General features: G+C 43.7%; 2 protein-coding genes across 6 annotated transcripts in view; one reads left to right on the forward strand and one right to left on the reverse strand.

Moving 5' to 3' along the window:
• LOC307225009 (uncharacterized protein) overlaps positions 1-20,435 on the forward strand; it is a 202,114-nt gene that overhangs the window by 130,638 nt on the left and 51,041 nt on the right. The window lies entirely within an intron of this gene.
• Positions 8,509-20,435, reverse strand: part of LOC307225018 (uncharacterized protein) — a 48,724-nt gene continuing 36,797 nt past the window's right edge. For 4 of the 5 annotated variants that reach the window (XM_079992620.1, XM_079992619.1, XM_079992618.1 and 1 more), the window contains one exon: positions 8,509-20,096. In XM_079992620.1, the coding sequence (XP_079848746.1) occupies positions 17,988-19,835 (1,848 nt within the window). In that variant the 5' untranslated portion in view covers positions 19,836-20,096 and the 3' untranslated portion in view covers positions 8,509-17,987. The remainder of the gene's footprint in view (positions 20,097-20,435) is intronic. The other variant, XM_079992621.1, reaches the window with a different exon arrangement.

The following is a 20,435-nucleotide window of genomic DNA, read 5'->3' on the forward strand; positions in this document are numbered from 1 at the left end:
GGAGGAGGAGGAGGAGGAGGAGGAGCAATGTATTGGGGGGGGTGATTTGGGATTGTGTGGGCGGGATGAGAGGAGGATGTGCCGGGAGGGGAGGGAAAGTGTTGAGCGGGGGGGGGGTGGGGAGGAGAGGAAATTCCCCCCCCCCCCGGTCTTCCCTCTGGGGATCAGGAGAGGGGGGAGGGGCTGATCCCGACAATCCAACAGCGAAGTCACAAAATGAGTTCTGCATTTAAATCAGATCAGACTCCGAGTTCGTGTTTTGGCATGTTACGGAAGGGGGGGGGGCATGTCTTCTTGCCACAATATATTTGCTCAATTTCTCTAGGACTCCATCACCCCTCCTCCATAATCCCTCAAGGTGTCAAGACCCTAATCCTGTCAAATCGCTCTGATCAGCCTTTCCTCCAGGCAATGTCAGGTAGCAGACTATGCATATTTGGGACCATTGTTTTCTCATCCCCAGGAAGTGTTTATCTGTGCATATCTCCAGCTCTGCATATTCCCCCCTCCCTCCTCCATATGTTAATCTGTGTAACCCAACCTCCCTTCAATATATTCATGATGTAATCTGTGTAACCAAACCTCTCTTTAATGTATTCATGACGTGTTTTGCACTGTATTCTGGGACATGGAGGGAGTTTCAAAAACTCATGTCGCCCCTTTCTCACTGTTCAATCTCGCCTTGAACCTGTTGCGCAATAAACTTGGATCTTCTGCTGTTTGCTCCTGTCTCCGGCTGAGCTCATTTTCCTCCGCAGGGACCCGCGGACTTAGTCCGATGAGCTGGGTGGCAGAGCAGCCTCGCACCCAGATTTTTGCCGTAACAGATGGCGCCCCAACGTGGGGCATGCGGTTCTCCCGCGTTGCTGACCGGGGGCCCCGAAATCTTCAGCCGGCACCAGGCCATTTTGCCTGGGAAGATCCTTTGGACCCCCGGGCAGTAATCGAAAGCCCCAGGAGTTCAGCCGGGGAGCAAAGAGGGATCCAGCCGGCTTATTCATCAATCCCGGGATCATCATAGAAGACACGTGAGTATAAGGAAAAGGAAAAATCCAGTGCACTGGTGGGAAAGGGGTGGAAATCTCCTGGCAACTGAATTCTCTGCCCTCCTCTCTATCGCTCCTTCTCGCCTGTCTCTTGGTCCAATTGGTGAGAGAAACCATGGACTGCTGCTCGACCCGAAAGGGGGGTTCTGAGCTCTATCTCTTTCTCTAAAAACCCTCCAGCCAGCCGCACCAATTGGGGGTCCGAAAATAAGACGGAGAGACCCGGCTTGAAAAGATAGCCGACTCCCCGCAACAGACTCTCTCAGTTGAAGCAAGGGTCTGGAATTCTTCTTCCGAACTTCCCGAGCGCCCTTACGGAGGGGGCAGGAAGGGGTCTGGCTTTCTGTATCAATCCCAGCCTCACTGGTCGGTGCCACGTAACACGTGTAGCGTGCGTGAGCCCGCTTCCAAAAGCAAGGGGGATTTTCGGTTCAAAACTCTATCCAGGGATCACCCGATCTGGCACCGCACGGCGCGGGCGTTCAGTAGGGCCCCTTTTCCTGAGATTGTGGCGATAGGTAGGAGGTTGCCAGGAGGGATAGCCCATGAGGAATTGGGCAGGATCGGCAGAGTGGAAAAGGACCCCAGGTTATTGACTAAGGAAATAGGAAGGAAATAGGAAGGAACCGGATAGCTAGAGCTCTTTAAAAACCCACTAAGGAAGTCGCCAAGCGACGAAAGACCCCTCTTTACTATAGCCCCCTGTACAAGTTACCCAAATCCTAATCAAACCCCTCTCCTTTTCCCTTCTCTATCCCCCCCCAAAAAAAGAAAACAACAACAAAAGCAACAACAACAACGCATGCTTATATAAAGGGGTACCCAGTCAACTAAGCATTGTGAGCCCTGCCAGTTTGGTTAACTGGTGGTGTTTGAAGAGGCAAGGAGGCTCTTAAAACCATGTGGGACCTTCCTACTAATTTCACTTAATGAAGCTAAAGGAAGCAGCCCAACTCCTTGCAATAACCAACTAAAGGATGAGAGTATATATGTTTACATGTTGTCTGTTATGTGTGTTGTGTGTTAATACATATATGAGAATATGTATGTTTACATGTTGTCTGTTATGTGTGTTGTCTGTTCCTTCTGTCTCTGACAGACTGCCTTTCTTAAGCGCGCATAGTTTAAACTGCAAGCTTGCTTCAAAATTTAAATCTAAGGAAGCCATGCTGGACCTTATCAGTCCTAAATAAGACAAAATGAGAATGAAGGGTGCAAATGTTTACCCCACCTCTTGCTTTATTTGAGTGGTTATATCAACTGAAATAACCCTATGCTTATAAAATATTCTCTCCCAGATTCTCTTCCTATTTTATCTTAGGAAACTGTTCTTCCTTTAGAGGGTTCTGTATAAAACTGGATACTTTTATTTTCCTCTTCCTTAGTACATGATAGGAGCATTGAGTGTGCTCTCTTCCCCAGTAGTGCCTGTGTACATAAGTATGTGTGTGTCTCTTTGGTAGTACAAATCTTGCTGTGAAATCTTGCTGTGAACCCTATATTTTGGAGGGTTGGACTAGATGACCCCAGGGTCCCTTTCAACTCTCCCAATTTGTGGCTGTGTGGAAGGACATGTGTCCGCAAGCATTGCAGGGTAATTCTTAATTCTGGTGTGGTGATGGAGTTGAAATTCAGCCTAGCTTTGCTCTTTAGTTTTAAAAGGTGAGAGGTGAAGCTGTGATGTTTTGAAGCACAACTGGTAATATCAAGCATTTGAGTGATTACAGTGTTTATCATTTTGTCTACTATTTAAAAATCAGACTTCAAAGTCAATTCAAAGTTTAAACACATACAAATACATATGGGCCTTGACCAATCCTGTAAATAAAGGGGCAGGAAAAATTTTGTCTGCAAATGGGAAGGCCGAAATAACTTAAAATGTTAAAAATCCTATGAATTCTGACTCTCTGGCCATTTTTCCCATATATAAGGGCGTGGCATTGTTCCGCGAATGGCCAGAGGGATATTAGCCCTTTCCTGTACATAAAGGAAGCAGTCGCTTTGCTTGGGCTGAAATTGCTAGCTTTTGTTGGTGAATACTTCAATTGCTGAGTTTCTCTTTTTTGTTTTAAATCTAACCCTCTTTTAAAATCTACTCCTTACCCTTCCCCTATTCAAATTCTAATTTTGCCAAAAGATGCGACATTTCAATAGTATAGAAGATTTGCTGAGACATGAACTCCACACATGCACAGAGACTAGATCAGCTAAAAAAAAAAAAAAAAGAGATAGGAAAAGAGAGAGAGAGAGGAAGGAGGGGGAACTGTAGAGGGGGGGAGAGGAGGTTTATGTAAAACTTGGAACCATTGAGAGAAATCACCCTTAATGTGTCCCAAGTTTGAAATCTTAACATGCCAAATTCTTTTCACAGGTAAATATCAAAGCATTCCAAACCTCAATGGGATTTAAGTCACAGACTTTGTTTATGTGCAATTTTAGGAACAGCATTTCCTGACAGGCTTCTCACATGAAATAATTTTCCCTTTTAACAGGATATGTGAACCCCGATAACAAAGTGTTTGTCCCTTTTTCCTCCCACAACAACTTTCTTTCTGTTCTGTGAAATCCCTGCTGTAGTAGTGACTTCCATCTCTTTGTGGCTTTGACACTTTTAAAGTTACAAATAATCTGTTTCCATTTATTTAATCCGTTTTTCCATGGTCTATGAAATTAATCGAAGCATAACCAAACATTGTTTGTGGAATGGTATTTGTTTACCTTTTGCCTGAGCATTTCTTATTAATTCTGTCATTTGGCTAGTTCAAGGTACTTGCACAACTTTAAATTGCCATTAAGTCATTTTCCAGTATTTTGCTATTAACATTCTAGCCGATGTTGTCACATCAAGAAACACTCTTTTATTTTCATTGTTACTTCGGATTTCTTAAAATTCTGTGTCTTAGCATTTATTTATTTTGGTTCCTCATAGGTCATTGTGTGTGTTTGTGTGTGTGTTTTATTATTTTAACTGTGTCTTTTAAGTCCACCCTGCCCTTACAGGATATCACTTCTACAAGTGTGTTACTACAGATCCAATGAAAAGCTTCGCCACCACAACAACAGACACCAAAGTTTTCAAAGTGGCCACAGCTATCTCTTTCAAAGGATATAGACTGCCGGGGGGTGGAGTTGAATTACAAGGACATTTTCTGACTTTTGAACCTCAAGATACATATATAAAATATCCCAATTGTCTCAAGATATGCAACTGATATTTAATTAGTCTGTTTTGTATTATGTGTTATTACGTAGGAATGTTGAAATGTGTCTGACAGTGTGTCATTTCCACAAATGGGGGGGCTATTTTTGTGGCTATTTTTGTGTGTAAGTGTTTTATGTCTAATGTCTTATTCCTTACACCCCAGTGGAGGATCCTCATACATTTTATGCCTTTTAACAGATCAGGCTATTATGTAGTCCAATGTTTAGACTTAGATAAATTTATAATCATATTTCGTTGTTTCACCTGGCACTCTGCCAACTTCCCTACCCATTTTAAAAATGTGCTAAAACTCACTTTACCAAGGAGAAGCTTCAGGAAGGTATATATGCTTTGGTTTAGCAGGAATAATCCCTTATAGAGTTAAATTGACTTATTTGGACGAGTGCCCTTTAAGAGTGGTTTTATTTTAACTGATTGGTTTGGGAAGTCGAGAACCATGGGGCAAGATAAATTCAAATTGGACTCAGTTTGAATTGGGCAAGTGTATCCAGGCTGCAATTAGCTTTTGGTCCTTAATGTGCAAGTGAGCAACTTCCCATGACTGCAAGACCAGAGCCTATAATAATAAAATCCCATGGAATGGCCAAGGCTAGGATATTTCCCTCAGGACGTGTCCAAACCTGTGCCAGCTATGATGGGTGCCAGGCAACATGGTTAATATGAAAGCCCTAAGTGGATTCACCAGGGATTGCCACTACTGTGAGACCACAGAAGAGCTACCTTGACACCTGAGAACACAAAAATGGCGGGGGACAAAGCAAACTGCATTTTTTTTTCAGTCAGTAGTGGACCTTCCTGCTAAATGTAAAGCATAGACCACTATTAAACAAAATACGACAGGTGTCCTTTTACGCGATATCCTATATCCAGCTATCTGCACTACTATACTTGCAAATGGCCTTAAGAGGCATGATTTGCAAGTCCCTTTCAGGTTTGCATAAACCCACACCTCTGGTACGGTAGATACCAAGTTATTAGTTAGCGCATATCTATAACACGCATGTACATTGTATTGGTCAGTGTTGCTCCCTCCTTTGCTGCCCTACTCAACCCACCTCCTTTTCCATTAGGGCCTATTCCCACTCACACGGCACCCCTACCTTCACCAAGATTTAGGGTGCGGAGAAAAGATTTGCAAGTTCCTACAGAACTTTAAAGCAAATCTATCTCCGAATGGGGGACTGTTACGGAAGGGGGGGGCATGTCTTCTTCACCTTCTTTGCCACAATATATTTGCTCAATTTCTCTAGGACTCCATCACCCCTCCTCCATAATCCCTCAAGGTGTCAAGACCCTAATCCTGTCAAATCGCTCTGATCAGCCTTTCCTCCAGGCAATGTCAGGTGGCAAACTATGCATATTTGGGACCATTGTTTTCTCATCCCCAGGAAGTGTTTATCTGTGCATATCTCCAGCTCTGCATATTCCCCCCTCCCTCCTCCATATGTTAATCTGTGTAACCCAACCTCCCTTTAATATATTCATGATGTAATCTGTGTAACCAAACCTCTCTTTAATGTATTCATGACGTGTTTTGCACTGTATTCTGGGACATGGAGGGAGTTTCAAAAACTCATGTCACCCCTTTCTCACTGTTCAATCTTGCCTTGAACCTGTTGCGCAATAAACTTGGATCTTCTGCAGTTTGCTCCTGTCTCCGGCTGAGCTAATTTTCCTCCGCAGGGACCCACGGACTTAGTCCGATGAGCTGGGTGGCAGAGCAGCCTCGCACCCAGATTTTTGCCGTAACAGGCAACATGACAAGTCTGTCTGTCCGTCGGGATCCCTGAGGATTCCTGCTCCCTGCCTTTTCCGGGCCAGCCGGAGAGATCACTGGAAAGGGCGGATTTCTTGACTCCAGAATCCATCACCGCAGACCCCTTTCATTCAGGCCTAGAGATCTGCTCTTGGACCAGTCTGCTTGCATCATGGGGATCATCACTGGATCATATGGATCATCAATGGATCATCCATGATGTCATACCCATCTCACGGAGGGGGAGGGGGGGCTCGGGAAGAATCTCCCGCCACGTGACTGGGGGAGTCTGGAGGCTGACGGGGGTCAGACAGGGCTGCTGTTTTGCTCTCTGTTCTGTTTCAGCTCAGGTTTTACTGAAATGGGAGGATTCATTGAGGAAACGGGGCTACGTTGCAAAGAGGCAAATGTGTGTACTTTGTTACCACCCAGTGAGTTGTGTTGCAAAGGCCATTTGCAGAAAGGCTCCTATTGTATCACCTGCGGCTACATGCCGGATTTGGGTGTTTTGTGGAAATGTGTCTCTATAAATGCACTTATCCCCGTGCATTTATAATGGCAAGACATTAAATCCCATGAGATGTGCAAACTGGCTGCTTTTGGAAGCACCACTCTGCAGCCCTGCCTGATGCATGCTTACTTAGGAGTAACCCCTACGCGGTTCAAAGGGATTCGCCGTTCCATCTGATGCACGCTTACTCAGAATTAAGTCCCCTTAGTCGCCTTTGGCTGGACTTGACCAGGGGTCCTTTACCGTGGGTAACAGGGGCCAGGAGGGGCCAGCCCCAGCCCCTGCTGGCTGGTCACATCTTCCACCCCAAGAAACTGGACAGAGCCTTTAGGAGCCTCTGGCTGAACCCGCTGCTCTTCTCCCTGGCACCGCCATCTCCACGCAGGTGCCCCCTAGGCAGGTTGGCCTGCAGTTCCCCTCAGTGCCAGCCAGCACGATGCCTGCACTCAGAAAAGCTGGAGGGCACTGGCTGAAGTCTGGGAGCCCTCGGTGCCAATGCGCAGCTGCTTTGCTTTTCCTTAGCCTGGCGGACATCAACACAGCACCCTACGGGGGGTGGTCTCTTGTTCAGATGCCCTCCCTGCGGAAGAGTCGGTGGCCACAGTGAAGTGTGCCAGGAGGGGCCATTCAGAGGGCAGTACAGCACAGCCAGTGGGGAGAGTGCCTTCCTTGGGTGGGGTGGGGGGAGCTTGGATGGCCCCCTGCCTGTGATGCTTAGCTGAGATTCCTGCTATGCTGGGGGTTCAACTAGATGACTCAGGAGGGCCCTCCCTACTTTACAGTTAGAAGCCCCCGCACTGCCCACTCCACACCACCCAGATGGGACTCTCTTGTCCAACCCCACAAGGCCATTCCTCTGTCTGGACGGGGAGGGGGAGATAAGGTTCACCAGCACTGCAGCCCCTAACTTGCCCTCCTCACGTTTCAAGCTGGGGCAGAGATGCAGATGCTCCAGGGTCTGGGCTGGCCACAGGCACCCATGGGTGTGGATGTTGAGCCTTTCTTTGGGAGGGGGGGTGTTACAGAAAAATCTAGGTGTGAGGCTGCTCAGTCCCCCAGCTCGTCGGGCTGACCCTGCGGGTCCCTGCGGAATAAAGGGAGGAATCCAGCCAACCGGAGCAAATAGAGAGATTGCAAGGAGAGAGATTGCAAGGAGCTCCAAAGGGACTTCTCCAAACGGGGTGAATGGGCCGAAAATACATTTCATTGTCAATGAGATTAAAGTGATGCATGTTGGGACAAAAAAACCCTACGCCCATTAATATAATGTACAGGCTCATGGGTCTGAATTGGATTTCTGTGTGTGCTCTGGGAGACCAGGGGAGAGGGGAGCTGGTCACAGCAGGAGGGGGAGTCTCCCTGGATGCTTCAGCAGCCGGCCTCCTCTGGGTCTCCTGGCCCCCTCCTCTCCTCCCTCTGAGCCCGAACTGCTCTCTGCCCCAGCCTCTTCCCGCTCTTCCTGCTGTTCCATGACAGCAAAAGCAGAAACAACAGTAAAATCAGTATGATAGCAGTATGAACTGTGGGCCTCTGGTAGGAAAACTCCCTAGCAGCATGACTGAATAAAAACTTCTGGGACTATGGAAAAATACTACCTTCCCCAAACCCCAGAATAAGGAGGAGCTCTGGGGTTGCCCCATGGGGTTGATGAGTGAAGATGGGCCCATCAGGAGACTTCCCTGGTCCCTGCAGTCCCTCCGTTCCCCTCTTGCAATTAGGCTTGGGGGGGAATCACCCATTAACTTACAGTATTATCAGTTTTCTTCAGAATGCTTAGGAGGCAGGGATGAATTTCTGGTGAAGAATCAGTGCTTGGAGATCATGCGGTGGGGGGGTGACAGAGTTTGGTGCAAAAACCGTCTTCCATGCTTGAGTAGAGCAACTCCAGGGCATGAGCCAAGTAGCAGCAGGGTAGGGGCCACGTGCAGAGCAAGTCCCACACTGAGGTCAAAAACACACAGAGAGGCAGCAGGACTTCTTCAGTAATAGTTTACTGAGCTTTCAAAGCATACAGTTCTCACTGGGTCCCCAGTGAGGCACAAAACGTAGCTTCTGAGAGCAAATCCAGTTTCAGCAATAGAAAAATACACCACACAGGATATCCAAGTCAGGCACACAAACTGGCAGAAGGGAGCAAGGGAGGAAAGAGGCTGGAAGGACACAGGGCAATGGAGGTGTGTGTGTCGCTTCCTGTTGTCTGGGAGGGAAGTCAGCAACTCAGCATCTGCAGGGGCTTCATGAAGCAAAGCTTTCTGCCAGCTGCTTCCAGGCAAATGAGAAAAACACACTGTGATCTGTGGTGTGTTGCCATATCAATTGTTTTTGAAAAGTTATCACAATGTGGTCTAGAAACCGGTATAGGATGAGATTAATAGATCGCCCAGCCCTAATCCTCACTCACCACCAGAAATCCAGATTCACCAACTCCCCCTCACTATCAAAAGGTACCTTACATCTAAAATTATATTCACTAGTGTGAGACATTACCTTCATAATTTCATTACTATACAATTATAGATATAAACAGCAGAACCTCAAATACATGACATGCTTTTAAGATGGATTTTCTGCTGAGTTCATTACTGTGAAGAAAAGAGTAAACTCTGAAAGGAACATGTCCCACACTCCATACATCTCAATGGGTTCTCCCCTCTGAGTCCTTAGATGTTCCTTAAACACTCCATTATAACTAAAGCACCTTCTGCAATCTTTCCCTTTAAACAGCTTCTCCTCTTTGAGGGTTGATGGGTTTGTAGGGTGTCAAGTGTTAAAGTTCTTCCTGTCCATGAGTCTGTTGATGTAGGGCTTCCACTAGGACTGAACCTCTGTCCACTTGACATTTATAGGGTTTCTCTCATGTGGGAGTTTGTTGATGTAAATCAAGGGTTCCACTCGGACTGAAGCTCCTTCCAAACTCGATACATTTATCATATATATATATATATATATGTATATATATTAAAAATTTTAAACATAAATGCAGAAATAAAAAACAATGAAACATATATCATAACATATTTTCTTAGCTTCATTGGACTCCCTCACGTCTCCCGCTCCCACTTGCATCATTGTCAATTCTTACCCGCAATTTATCATCTTGTTTACATTCTTGTATCCCATTCATTTAAAATATAATCTAATATTTCTCCCAAAGGTTTATGTTTTTTCCTCAATCTCACTTGTCATCCTAATTCCATCTAGTTTAGTGGTGCTCAATTAATTATGATCTAGCATCCTTCTTAACATTCAACCAAATTACAATGCTTTTTTAAATAAATCTTAAATTTCTTCCAGTCTTCTTCAACCTTCTCTTCTCCCAGGTCTCGGATTCTGCCGGTCATCTCGGCTAGTTCCATATAGTCTATCAGCTGCATCTGCCACTCTTCCAGTGTGGGTAGATCTTGGGTTTTCCAGTGCTTAGCGATAAGTATCCTTGCTGCTGTTGTTGCATACATAAAAAATGTTCGGTCCTTCCTTAACACCTTCTGGCCGACAATACCCAGAAGGAAGGCCTCTGGTTTCTTAGTGAAGGTATACTTAAATACCTTTTTCAGCTCATTATATATCGTTTCCCAGAAAGCCTTCACTCTAGGGCAAGTCCACCAGAGGTGAAAGAATGTTCCTTCATTTTCTTTACATTTCCAACATTTATTATCAGACAAATGGTATATTTTGGCAAGTTTAACTGGGGTCATGTACCATCTATATATCATTTTCATTACATTTTCCTTCAAAGCATTACATGCAGTGAAGTTCAACCCAGTGGTCCACAACCTTTCCCAGTCCTCAAACATGATATTATACCCAATGTCCTGTGCCCACTTTATCATAGCCGATTTAACCATTTCGTCTTGTGTATTCCATTTTAACAGCAAGTTATACATTCTTGAAAGTACCTTAGTCTTAGGCTCTAACAGTTCTGTTTCCAACTTCGATTTCTCCACCTGGAACCCTAACTTTTTGTCATTTTTAAAAACTTCTTTAATCTGAGCGTAGTGTAACCAGTCTCGCACTTTATCCTTCATTTTCTCCAAACTCTGCAATTTCCAATTGTCTCCATCTTTTTCTAGTATTTCCCAATATTTTGGCCATTTGGCCTCCATATTGGGTCTTTTTCGGGCCTTAGCTTCCAGCGGTGAAAGCCACCTTGGAGTTTTATTTTCCAATAAGTCTTTATATTTTGTCCAGACATTAAACACTGCTTTTCTGACAATATGATTCTTAAAGGCCTTATTGATCTTAACCTTGTCATACCATAAGTATGCATGCCAACCAAAAGCATTGTTAAAACCTTCCAGATCCAGAACGTCAGTGTCCTCAAGAAGTAGCCAGTCTTTTAGCCAGCAGAAAGCTGCGGCCTCATAGTACAACTTTAGGTCTGGCAGGGCAAAGCCCCCCCTTTCTTTCGCATCAGTTAATATCTTAAACTTAATTCTGGGCTTTTTGCCCTGCCAGACAAACTTAGAGATGTCTCTCTGCCACTTCCGGAAGCACTCCGTCTTGTCCACAATCTGTAGCGTTTGAAACAAAAACAACATTTTTGGCAATACATTCATCTTAATAGCAGCAATTCGGCCTAACAAGGAAAGTTTCAATTTTGTCCAACTGTCTAAGTCTCTTTTAATTTCAGACCAACATTTTTCATAGTTATCCTTAAAAAGACTCAGATTTTTTGCTGTTATGTTTACCCCTAGGTACTTTACTTTTTTAACCACAGTTAGTTCTGTCTCTCTCTGAAACCGTTCTGACTCTGTATCTGTCAAATTTTTTCCCAGCACCTTAGTTTTCTGTTTGTTTAATTTAAATCCCGCCACCCGACCAAAGTCTTGAATCAATTGTAACACTCTTTTCGTACTAGATTCTGGCTCCTGCAGGGTCAAGACTAGGTCATCTGCAAAAGCTTTAAGTTTGTATTGTTTCACTCTGACCTGGATTCCTTCCACCAACCGGTCCCCTCTGATCATATTCAAGAGCACCTCCAGAACCGAAATAAATAACAGAGGGGAAATGGGGCAGCCTTGCCGTGTTCCTTTTTCAATTTTAAACTCTTCTGTAACCACATTGTTAACTATCAATTTAGCTCTTTGTTCTGAATATATTGCATCAATCCCATTCTCAAAACCCCGTCCCACTCCCATTTCTTTTAAATTTCCCTTCATAAATTTCCAAGAGATATTGTCCAAGGCCTTCTCCGCATCTATAAAAATTAACACTGCTTTTGTATTTATGTCTGTTTGCAAAAGTTCCAAAATGTCAATGATATTCCTTGTGTTAGCAAACAGGTGTCTACCTGGGAGAAAGCCTGCCTGGTCTTTATGAATTACTTCATTTAATACTTTTTTGAATCTACTTGCCAAAACGTCTGCAAATATTTTATAATCCACATTTAAAAGGGAGATGGGACGATAGTTCTTAAGTTGTGTCTTTTCAGCTTCCGATTTTGGTATCAATGTGATAAAAGCTTCTTTCCACGATTCCGGCGCCTTCTTCCCCTCCATAATTTCATTGCTGACCTCCATCAGTGGTTGTATCAGATAGTCTTTTAATGTCTTGTAGTACTTGGAGGTCAGCCCATCTGGCCCTGGGGATTTGCCCAATTGCATGTTCTGAATGGCTTGTTCAATCTCTTGTCGTGTTATTTTGCAATTCAGGATTGATCTATTTTCTTGTGACAATTTTGTTAGTCCATTTTTTTCCAAAAATTGTTTAATCTCAACCTCATCTTGCGGCCCTTGAGTATATAATCTTTTGAAATATCTCTGGAAGCACTTTCTGATCTCCACAGGGTTCTGAATATTTCTTCCTTCAATTTCTAAATTTGTGACTGTATTTAGTTTTTGTCTCCTCTTCAGCTGCCAAGCTAGCACTTTCCCACATTTATTCGCCGATTCAAAAGTTTTTTGTTTCATTAATTTAATCTTCCACTCTATTTCCTGGTTTATCAATTTAGAATATTGTGCTTGATGAAGTTTGATTTCTCTCAGGGTTGGCTGTGACTTCGGATTTGATCTTAACTTCTTCTCCAATTCTTTGATTTTCTCCAATATCTTGTCTTTCCTCTCATTTTGTATCCTTTTCTTTACAGCATTCTGTTGTATCAAGAACCCCCTCATTACAGCCTTACTTGCGTCCCAGATAATTCTTTTTTTCCACCGTAGTGTTCATGTTTATCTCAAAATAGTCCTTCAAGGCTTTTTGGGCCTTCTCAACAATCTCCTGATCTCTAAACAAATTGTCATTCATCTTCCATCTAAAGGAGCCGGTTGGTAGTAGTGTCATGTCCATCTTCGTTGCATTATGGTTGGAGCAGGTCTTTGGGCAGATTTCCACCTTTCTGACCTTGGGTGCCAGACCTCTAGTTATCCATATTTGGTCGATTCTTGTCCAAGTCAGCTGGGCTTCAGAGAAAAATGTTCCCTCTCTTCCCAAGGGGTTCTTCGTTCTCCAAATGTCAATTAAGTCCATATTGTCTGTCATTTCAAAAAAAGTCTTTGGTAGTCTGCCGTCCTTTGTAACATTTTGGCTTTGTGACTTATCCATGTTAGTTGATACGACCCCGTTCATATCTCCCATCATAATGATGTTGTCATAGTCCAGATAATCCAGCATTGTCTCATGCAACTTCTTGTAAAATTCCGATTTCCCTTCATTTGGTGCATAGATTCCTAATAACAAAATCTTCTCTCCTTGATGTTGTATCTCAATTGCTAAAATTCTTCCATGTTCATCTTTAAATAAGAATTTGGGTGACAGGCTCTCTTTTGCATATATCACCACGCCTCTCTTCTTTACTCTGTCCGAAGATATAAATTCCTGACCAAGTCTTTTGTTTATTAACACTTTTCTGTGGAGCCTAGTCACATGTGTTTCTTGTAGGCAAATGATATCCAATTGTTCCTTTTTTAATATGTGAAAAATTTTCCTCCTTTTTTCCGGGATGTTACAGCCATTTATATTCCAACTCAAGAGTTGCAGAGACATCCTGAATTAGTCTGATTATTTTCCTGGGGGTGGTGTCTTGTTCACTGGACCTTCAGGTTCCGAGGGTGCAGGTACCGCTGATGCTCCAGGCCCAGAGGGTTATTCAATTCCCTTTTGAAGGTCCTCTCCGTATGCGGTCAAAAATTTATCTCTGTCTTCCAATGTTCTGATTTTAACCTTCTTCCCTCTAAAAGTGAAAGATACTCCTTGGGGAAATTCCCACCTGAAGATAATTGAGTTGCTCCTCAACAATTTGACCAGTTCAAGATAGTCAGATCTAAGATCCAACAGTTGTTTAGGGATGTCCTTGTAAATTTCAATTCTTCTATCCAAAATGTCCAGTGACTTTCCGTAGTGTAGGCCCAAAATCTTATCCCTTTCCTCCTTTGATCTCAATGTTATCAAACAGTCTCTGGGCTTCTCTTTCTTTACAAGTCTTCCAAGCCTGAAGGCTGATACGATTTTAAAGTCCTTTTCCTCTAAATTCCAAAACTTGGAAAACTCTTTAGTCAGGAACTCAGCTAAGTTGCCTTCTTCCGCTTCTGGTATCGACCTTATCCTAAGGTTACTCTCCCGGTTCCGCAGTTCTATCATGGAAAGGTAGGTCTGGTGTTCACCTACTTGTTTGCTGAGTGGTCTTACCTCTTGTTCCAAATTTCCCAGTCTTTGGCTAGTATCCTCAGCCAATTTCCGATTTTCTGCCGTGGCCTCCGTCAGTTCTCCAATTGCTTGTACGTTCTGTGATACTTGTCCAGTTAATCTATTTAAACATTCTGTGTTTTGATCAATTTTAGCTGCTTGCTCATCAGCTTTCTTATCCGGAGATTCTACTCTCTTGTCCAAAGATTCCAGTTTTTCGTAGATTTTCTCTAAAATAGAAGCAGTTGCTCCTGAGGCCATATCTTCCAATTGTAATTGCTCAGTTTCTCCCTCCCCTGCTTGTGGCCGAGAAGCAGCTTTTTCTTCTGAAGGCAGAGTAGGTACAGATGATCTGCGTGCCTGAGAGGCTGCGGTTAAAGTTGTTAAAGTTGTTTGTCTAGTTTTTGGTCCCTTTTTTCTTGCGCCACTCATTCCAGAGTTATCTAAAAGTCAAGGTCAAGCTGAGTTGTTCCCATGAGAAAACAACAGCCCAGATGGTAACAGTCAAACAGGAGGCCGGGAAAGGAACGTAAAATAATGTCACTGCTGTAAATCCCGAATCCTCTAGGGGGAGCATAAAATGTCTTTAGGGAAGAGATCAATTCTGGTAAAATTGCTAAAATCAAGTTTAAAGTCCCGGAACCTTCAATAGCAGGTTTTAAGCAGAGTTAGTATTAACAGCCACATTGTTTCAAACAGTGCAAACTGGTATTTCAAATGATGCTTCAAAGTAGCAAGTCCAAACTCCCTCAGATTGTTGCAATTTTTAATTCAAAGTAACCAAATCTGCAGACTGACAGCTCAGTTACTCAGGCAGCTCCAGAACCTGGGTTTCTTACTCAAATTATATTTCCGATAGAAGAAAGGTATCACGATGCAAGTAAAGAACATAAAATCAAGTGCTTAAAGTCCTTATTTTGCTTACAAAAAAGTTCAGCGGTTGCTCAGATCGATTGAGTTAAAAATTCTTTCTTTGCCTCCACTCCTCCAGCTCTTTGCTTTAAAGTTCAGTGACAGCGGAAGACGGACTTCCTGTTTTACGTCACTCCGCTTTCAGCCAAATTCAATAATTTTTAGTCTCAAATTTTGTAAAGTCCTCTTTACTCACGGATTGTTGCTTTTCCAAATCAGAAGTTTCAGGAAAAGAGGTCAGTGCTCACCGGCAGCAGCAGCACGGCTTCACTCTGTAGCTTGCGAAACGACCCACAGCACCGCTACCCCCTCCCCGCTCCGGAGCCCCTTACGGGGTTCCTTCAACGTTTCAGGGGTTGCTTCTGGCACCCGCCGGGTCCCGAGACCACAGGCTTTTGCTGTGGACTGTTTCAAGAAGTGGCAGAGAGATATTCTAGATTTGTCTGGCAGGGCAAGAAGCCCAGAATAAAATTTAAGATATTAACTGATGCAAAGGAAAGGGGTGGATTTGCCCTGCCAGACTGTAAACTTTACTATGAATCAGCAGCTTTTTGCTGGTTGAAAGAATGGCTAATTCTTGAAAATACAGACATTTTGGATCTAGAAGGCTTTAACAACGTATTTGGATGGCATGCATATTTATGGTATGATAAGGTCAAAGCACATAAAGCATTCAAAAATCATATTGTCAGGGAAGCATTGTTTAATGTTTGGATAAGATACAAGGATTTACTGGAAAATAAAACCCCAAGGTGGTTGTTACCGATGGAAGCGAAAGCTCTGAAAAGGCTCAATATGGAGGCCAAATGGCCAAAATATTGGGAAATTTTGGAACAAGAAGGAGATAGACTGAAACTGCAGAGTTTTGAGAAATTAAAAAACAAAGTGTGAGACTGGCTTCATTATTATCAGATAATGGAGGCATATAATTTGGATAAGAAAATTGGCTTCCAGGTGGAAAAATCAAAATTAGAAACAGAACTGTTAGAACCCAAAACTAAGATTTTGTCAAAGATGTATAACTTGCTGTTGAAATGGAACACTCAGGATGAAACGGTGAAATCTGCTATGATTAAATGGGCACAAGATATTGGACATAATATTATGTTTGCTGACTGGGAACAGTTATGGACCACAGGTATGAAGTTTACGGCATGTAATGCCCTAAGAGAGAATATTATGAAAATGATATACAGGTGGTACATGACACCAGTCAAGCTTGCCAAAATTTATCATTTGCCCGATAATAAATGCTGGAAATGTAAAGAAACTGAAGGTACATTCTTTCACCTTTGGTGGACGTGCCCAAGGATTAAGGCCTTCTGGGAAATGATATGTAATGAACTTAAAAAGGTATTTAAATATACCTTCTTGAAGAAACCAGAGGCTTTTCTTCTGGGCATTGTCGGCCAATTGATGTCAAAGAAGGACATAACTTTTTTTATGTATGCTACAACAGCAGCAAGAATACTCATTGCAAAGTATTGGAAAACACAAGAACTACCCACTTTGGAAGAATGGCAGATGAAGGTGATGGACTATATGGAACTGGCAGAAATGACTAGCAGAATCCGAGACCAGGGAGAAGAGTCGGTGGAAGAAGATTGGAAGAAATTTAAAGTTTATTTACAGAAACATTGTAAAATTAATGAATGATAGAATGATGTTGGATAGCAATTAAGGGTTCCCAGCTGTAATGCTTTAAGAGAATATGAAAAAGGGTTATAAATGGGTTAAGATCTCATGGTAAGGATTTGCTGAACCAATGAATTGAAGCGGAATACAAAAAAGGGAGGTATGAGGAGGTCTGGGAAATAAGCCAAAGGAAAATAAGTAATAGAATATAGGTGTGTGTCAGGGACTCAGAGGGAGCGCAGGGAGGGGAGGAGATGGAGAGCGAGGGGGAGCAATCCGAGGGCAGCGTAGGAGAAGATGACAGCAGCCCGAGAGATTCCATGAGCTTCTCCAGCGAATCGGAAGATTCACAGAAGGGGGCGCCGATGGCCAGGGCAAGGGGGGACCCAAGGGGGACACCCCAGAAGCAAGGGGCCAGCGGGGACTCCCAGAGCAGCAGTTGGAAATCAGGACCAGCTTCCCCACCAGAGCGTAGTGGGGGGGAGGAGTCCCAGGTATCAGAGCCCACATATTCACCACCAGCGAGAGAAGATGAGGCAGGGTTGGCCACGCCTCCATCGGAGAGCGAGGGAACGGTCAAGAGGAAAGTTGCCGGCTGGGCGCGCGCGCCAAGTTCAAATGTACAGGCGAGCGGCACAGAAGGTAGCCCGGATAGGGAACCAGGTCCCAAAGCCCGCCGGAAGGAGGGGGAAGAATCAGGGGGGTCAGCGTCAGAGGAGTCCAGAAAGGATGAAACCCTAGCGGGCAGGAGGGCCCAGAGGAGAAAGGAACTTAGGAAGAGGTGGAGCAAAGCGAGAGTCTTAAACTGGTGTGGAAGGGGCGGAGACTCAGACGGGACTTCGCCGGTCTAGGCTTTAAGACGTAGAGCTGCGCGCTGCGGCTTTGAAATGGAAACTAAACCTCAATAAAGACTTTTGTACATAACGACAGCCTGGCGTTGGTCCTCTGTGAGCTGGGACCTAGAGGCAGCTCTGACAGTGTGTTTTTAACTGTTTTTATTTTGTATTTTTCCTTTTCTTTTTCATTTTTACGGTAATATTTCAAAAATCTTAATAAATATTATATATATATATATAAAAAGAAAAGAAACTGAAGCGCTTTCCGCATTCCATGCATTCTTATGGTTTCTCCCCTGTGTGTGTCCGTTGATGTATATTGAGGTGTCCACTCTTACTGAAGCTCTTTCCACATTCCATACATTTATATGGTTTCTCCCCTGTGTGAATCCGTTGATGTGTTTTAAGGTTTCCATTTCGACTGAAGCTCTTTCCGCACTCAATGCATTTAAATGGTTTCACCCTTTATGAGTCCGTTGATGTTTTCTAAGGTTTCCAATCTGAATGAAGCTCTTTCCACAGTCCACACATTTATATGGTTTCTCCCCTGTGTAAATCCGTTGATGTGTTTTAAGGTCTCCATTCTGACTGAAGCTCTTTCCGCACTCCAGGCATTTAAATGGTTTTCCCCCTGTGTGAGCCAGTTGATGTCTTCTAAGGCTTGCATTGAAACTGAAGCTCTTTCCGCATTCCATGCGTTAAATGGATTCTCCCCTTTGTGAGTCTGCTGGTGTAATTTAAAGTCTCCTTTTTGACTGAAGCTCTTCCCGCATGCCATACATTCATATGGTTTTCCCCTGCCTGTGTGAGTCCGTTGATGTGATCTAAGGCCTGCATCGAAACTGAAGCTCTTTCCACACTCCATACATTTATATGGTTTCTCCCCTGTGTGAATCCGTTGATGTTTTCTGAGGTTTCCACTATCACTAAAGCTCTTTCCGCACTCCCTACATTTAAAAGGTTTCTCCCCTGTATGCGTCCGTTGATGCATATTGCGGTTTCCAATCTGACTGAAGCTCTTTCCACACTCCATACATTTATATGGTTTCTCCCCTGTGTGAATCCGTTGATGCTTTCTAAGGTTTCCACTATCACTAAAGCTCTTTCCGCACTCCCTACATTTAAAAGGTTTTTCACCCATGTGAGTCTGGTGATGTCTATTGAGGTGTTCACTCCGAATGAAGCTCTTTCCACACTCCATACATTTATATGGTTTCTCCCCTGTGTGAATCTGGTGATGTCTATTGAGGTGTTCACTCCGACTGAAGCTCTTTCCACACTCCATACATTTATATGGTTTCTCCCCTGTGTGAGTCTGGTGATGTTGATTGAGGTGTCTACTCCGACTGAAGCTCTTTCCACACTCCATACATTGAAATGGTTTTTCGCCCGTGTGAGTCCGTTGATGTGAACTTAAGTGTCCACTCCGACAGAAGCTTCTTCCACACTCCATACATTGAAATGGTTTCTCCCCTGTGTGAATCCGTTGATGTTTTCTCAGGTCTCCACTCTGACTGAAGCTCTTTCCACACTCTATACATTTATATGGTTTCTCCCCTGTGTGAATCCGTTGATGTTTTCTAAGGTCTCCACTATCACTGAAGCTCTTTCCGCACTCTATACATTTATATGGTTTCACCCCTGTGTGAGTCCGTTGATGCATATTGCACTGCCCACTCTGAATGAAGCTCTTTCCACACTCCATACATTTATATGGTTTTTCACCAGTGTGACTTCGCTGGTGTAATTTAAGTTCTGCATTCCGCCTGAAGCTCTTCCCACACTCCATGCATTTAAAAGGTTTTTCACCCGTGTGAATCCGTAGGTGTGAACTTAACTGTCCACTCCGACAGAAGCTTTTTCCACACTCCATACATTTATATGGTTTCTCCCCTGCGTGAATCCGTTGATGATTTCTAAGGTCTCCACTCCAACTAAAGCTCTTTCCGCACTCTATACATTCATATGGTTTCTCCCCTGTGTGAATCCGTTGATGTTTTCTAAGGTCTCTACTATCACTAAAGCTCTTTCCGCACTCTATACATTTATATGGTTTCTCCCCTGTGTGAATCCGTTGATGTTTTCTAAGGTCTCTACTATCACTAAAGCTCTTTCCACACTCTATACATTTATATGGTTTCTCCCCTGTGTGAGTCCGTAGATGTGAACTTAAGTGTCCACTCTGACGGAAGCTTTTCCCGCACTCCATGCATTTAAATGGTTTTTCCCCTGTGTGAGTCCGCTGATGTATATTGAGGAATCCTCTCTGACTGAAGTTCTTCCACACTCCCTGCATTGTAATCCTTTCTTGTCCATGTAAATCCGCTGATGTGTTCTAAGTTTTCCACTATCAGCGAAACTTTTCCCACACTCCATACTTTTAAATGGTTTCTCCTCTCGGAGTCATTGATGTGAGCTATGTGTCCTCATTCAATGAAGCATATCCCACATTTCACACATTTTAATTTCTATTCCTCATGAAACAAAAGGTGCCCCATTCCTTGGAATTCTGAATGTCTTCTCCATCACCTTCTTCAGAGTGGGAGGAAAGGAAATCCTGTTTGGGTTTCAAGGAAGAGAACAAAGGGAAAGAGAACACATCAAGCTCCATTAGCCCCTTCTCTTATATCAACATCTCCTACATTCCCCCGCCTCCTACCCATGTTCCCAAATTTTTGGAAATGAAAAAGCAATGTCATCAAATGATAGTAATGCATCACCAGCTTTCATAATCCTCAATCATTGTTAATAAAGCAGCATGATCTTGGAATACAGCCTTTTCAAATCAATTGTTTCCTCACAGGAAAGTCAGCTGCTCTCTGTCCGTGAACAGGCCTTCTCTTTCTCTGGTCCATCGTTCCTTTGGACATTCCCCATCCTCTGCATCATAATCCTC

The sequence above is a fragment of the Podarcis cretensis genome (assembly GCF_951804945.1).
Source record: "Podarcis cretensis genome assembly, chromosome: 10".
Classification (NCBI taxonomy): Eukaryota; Metazoa; Chordata; class Lepidosauria; order Squamata; family Lacertidae; genus Podarcis; species Podarcis cretensis.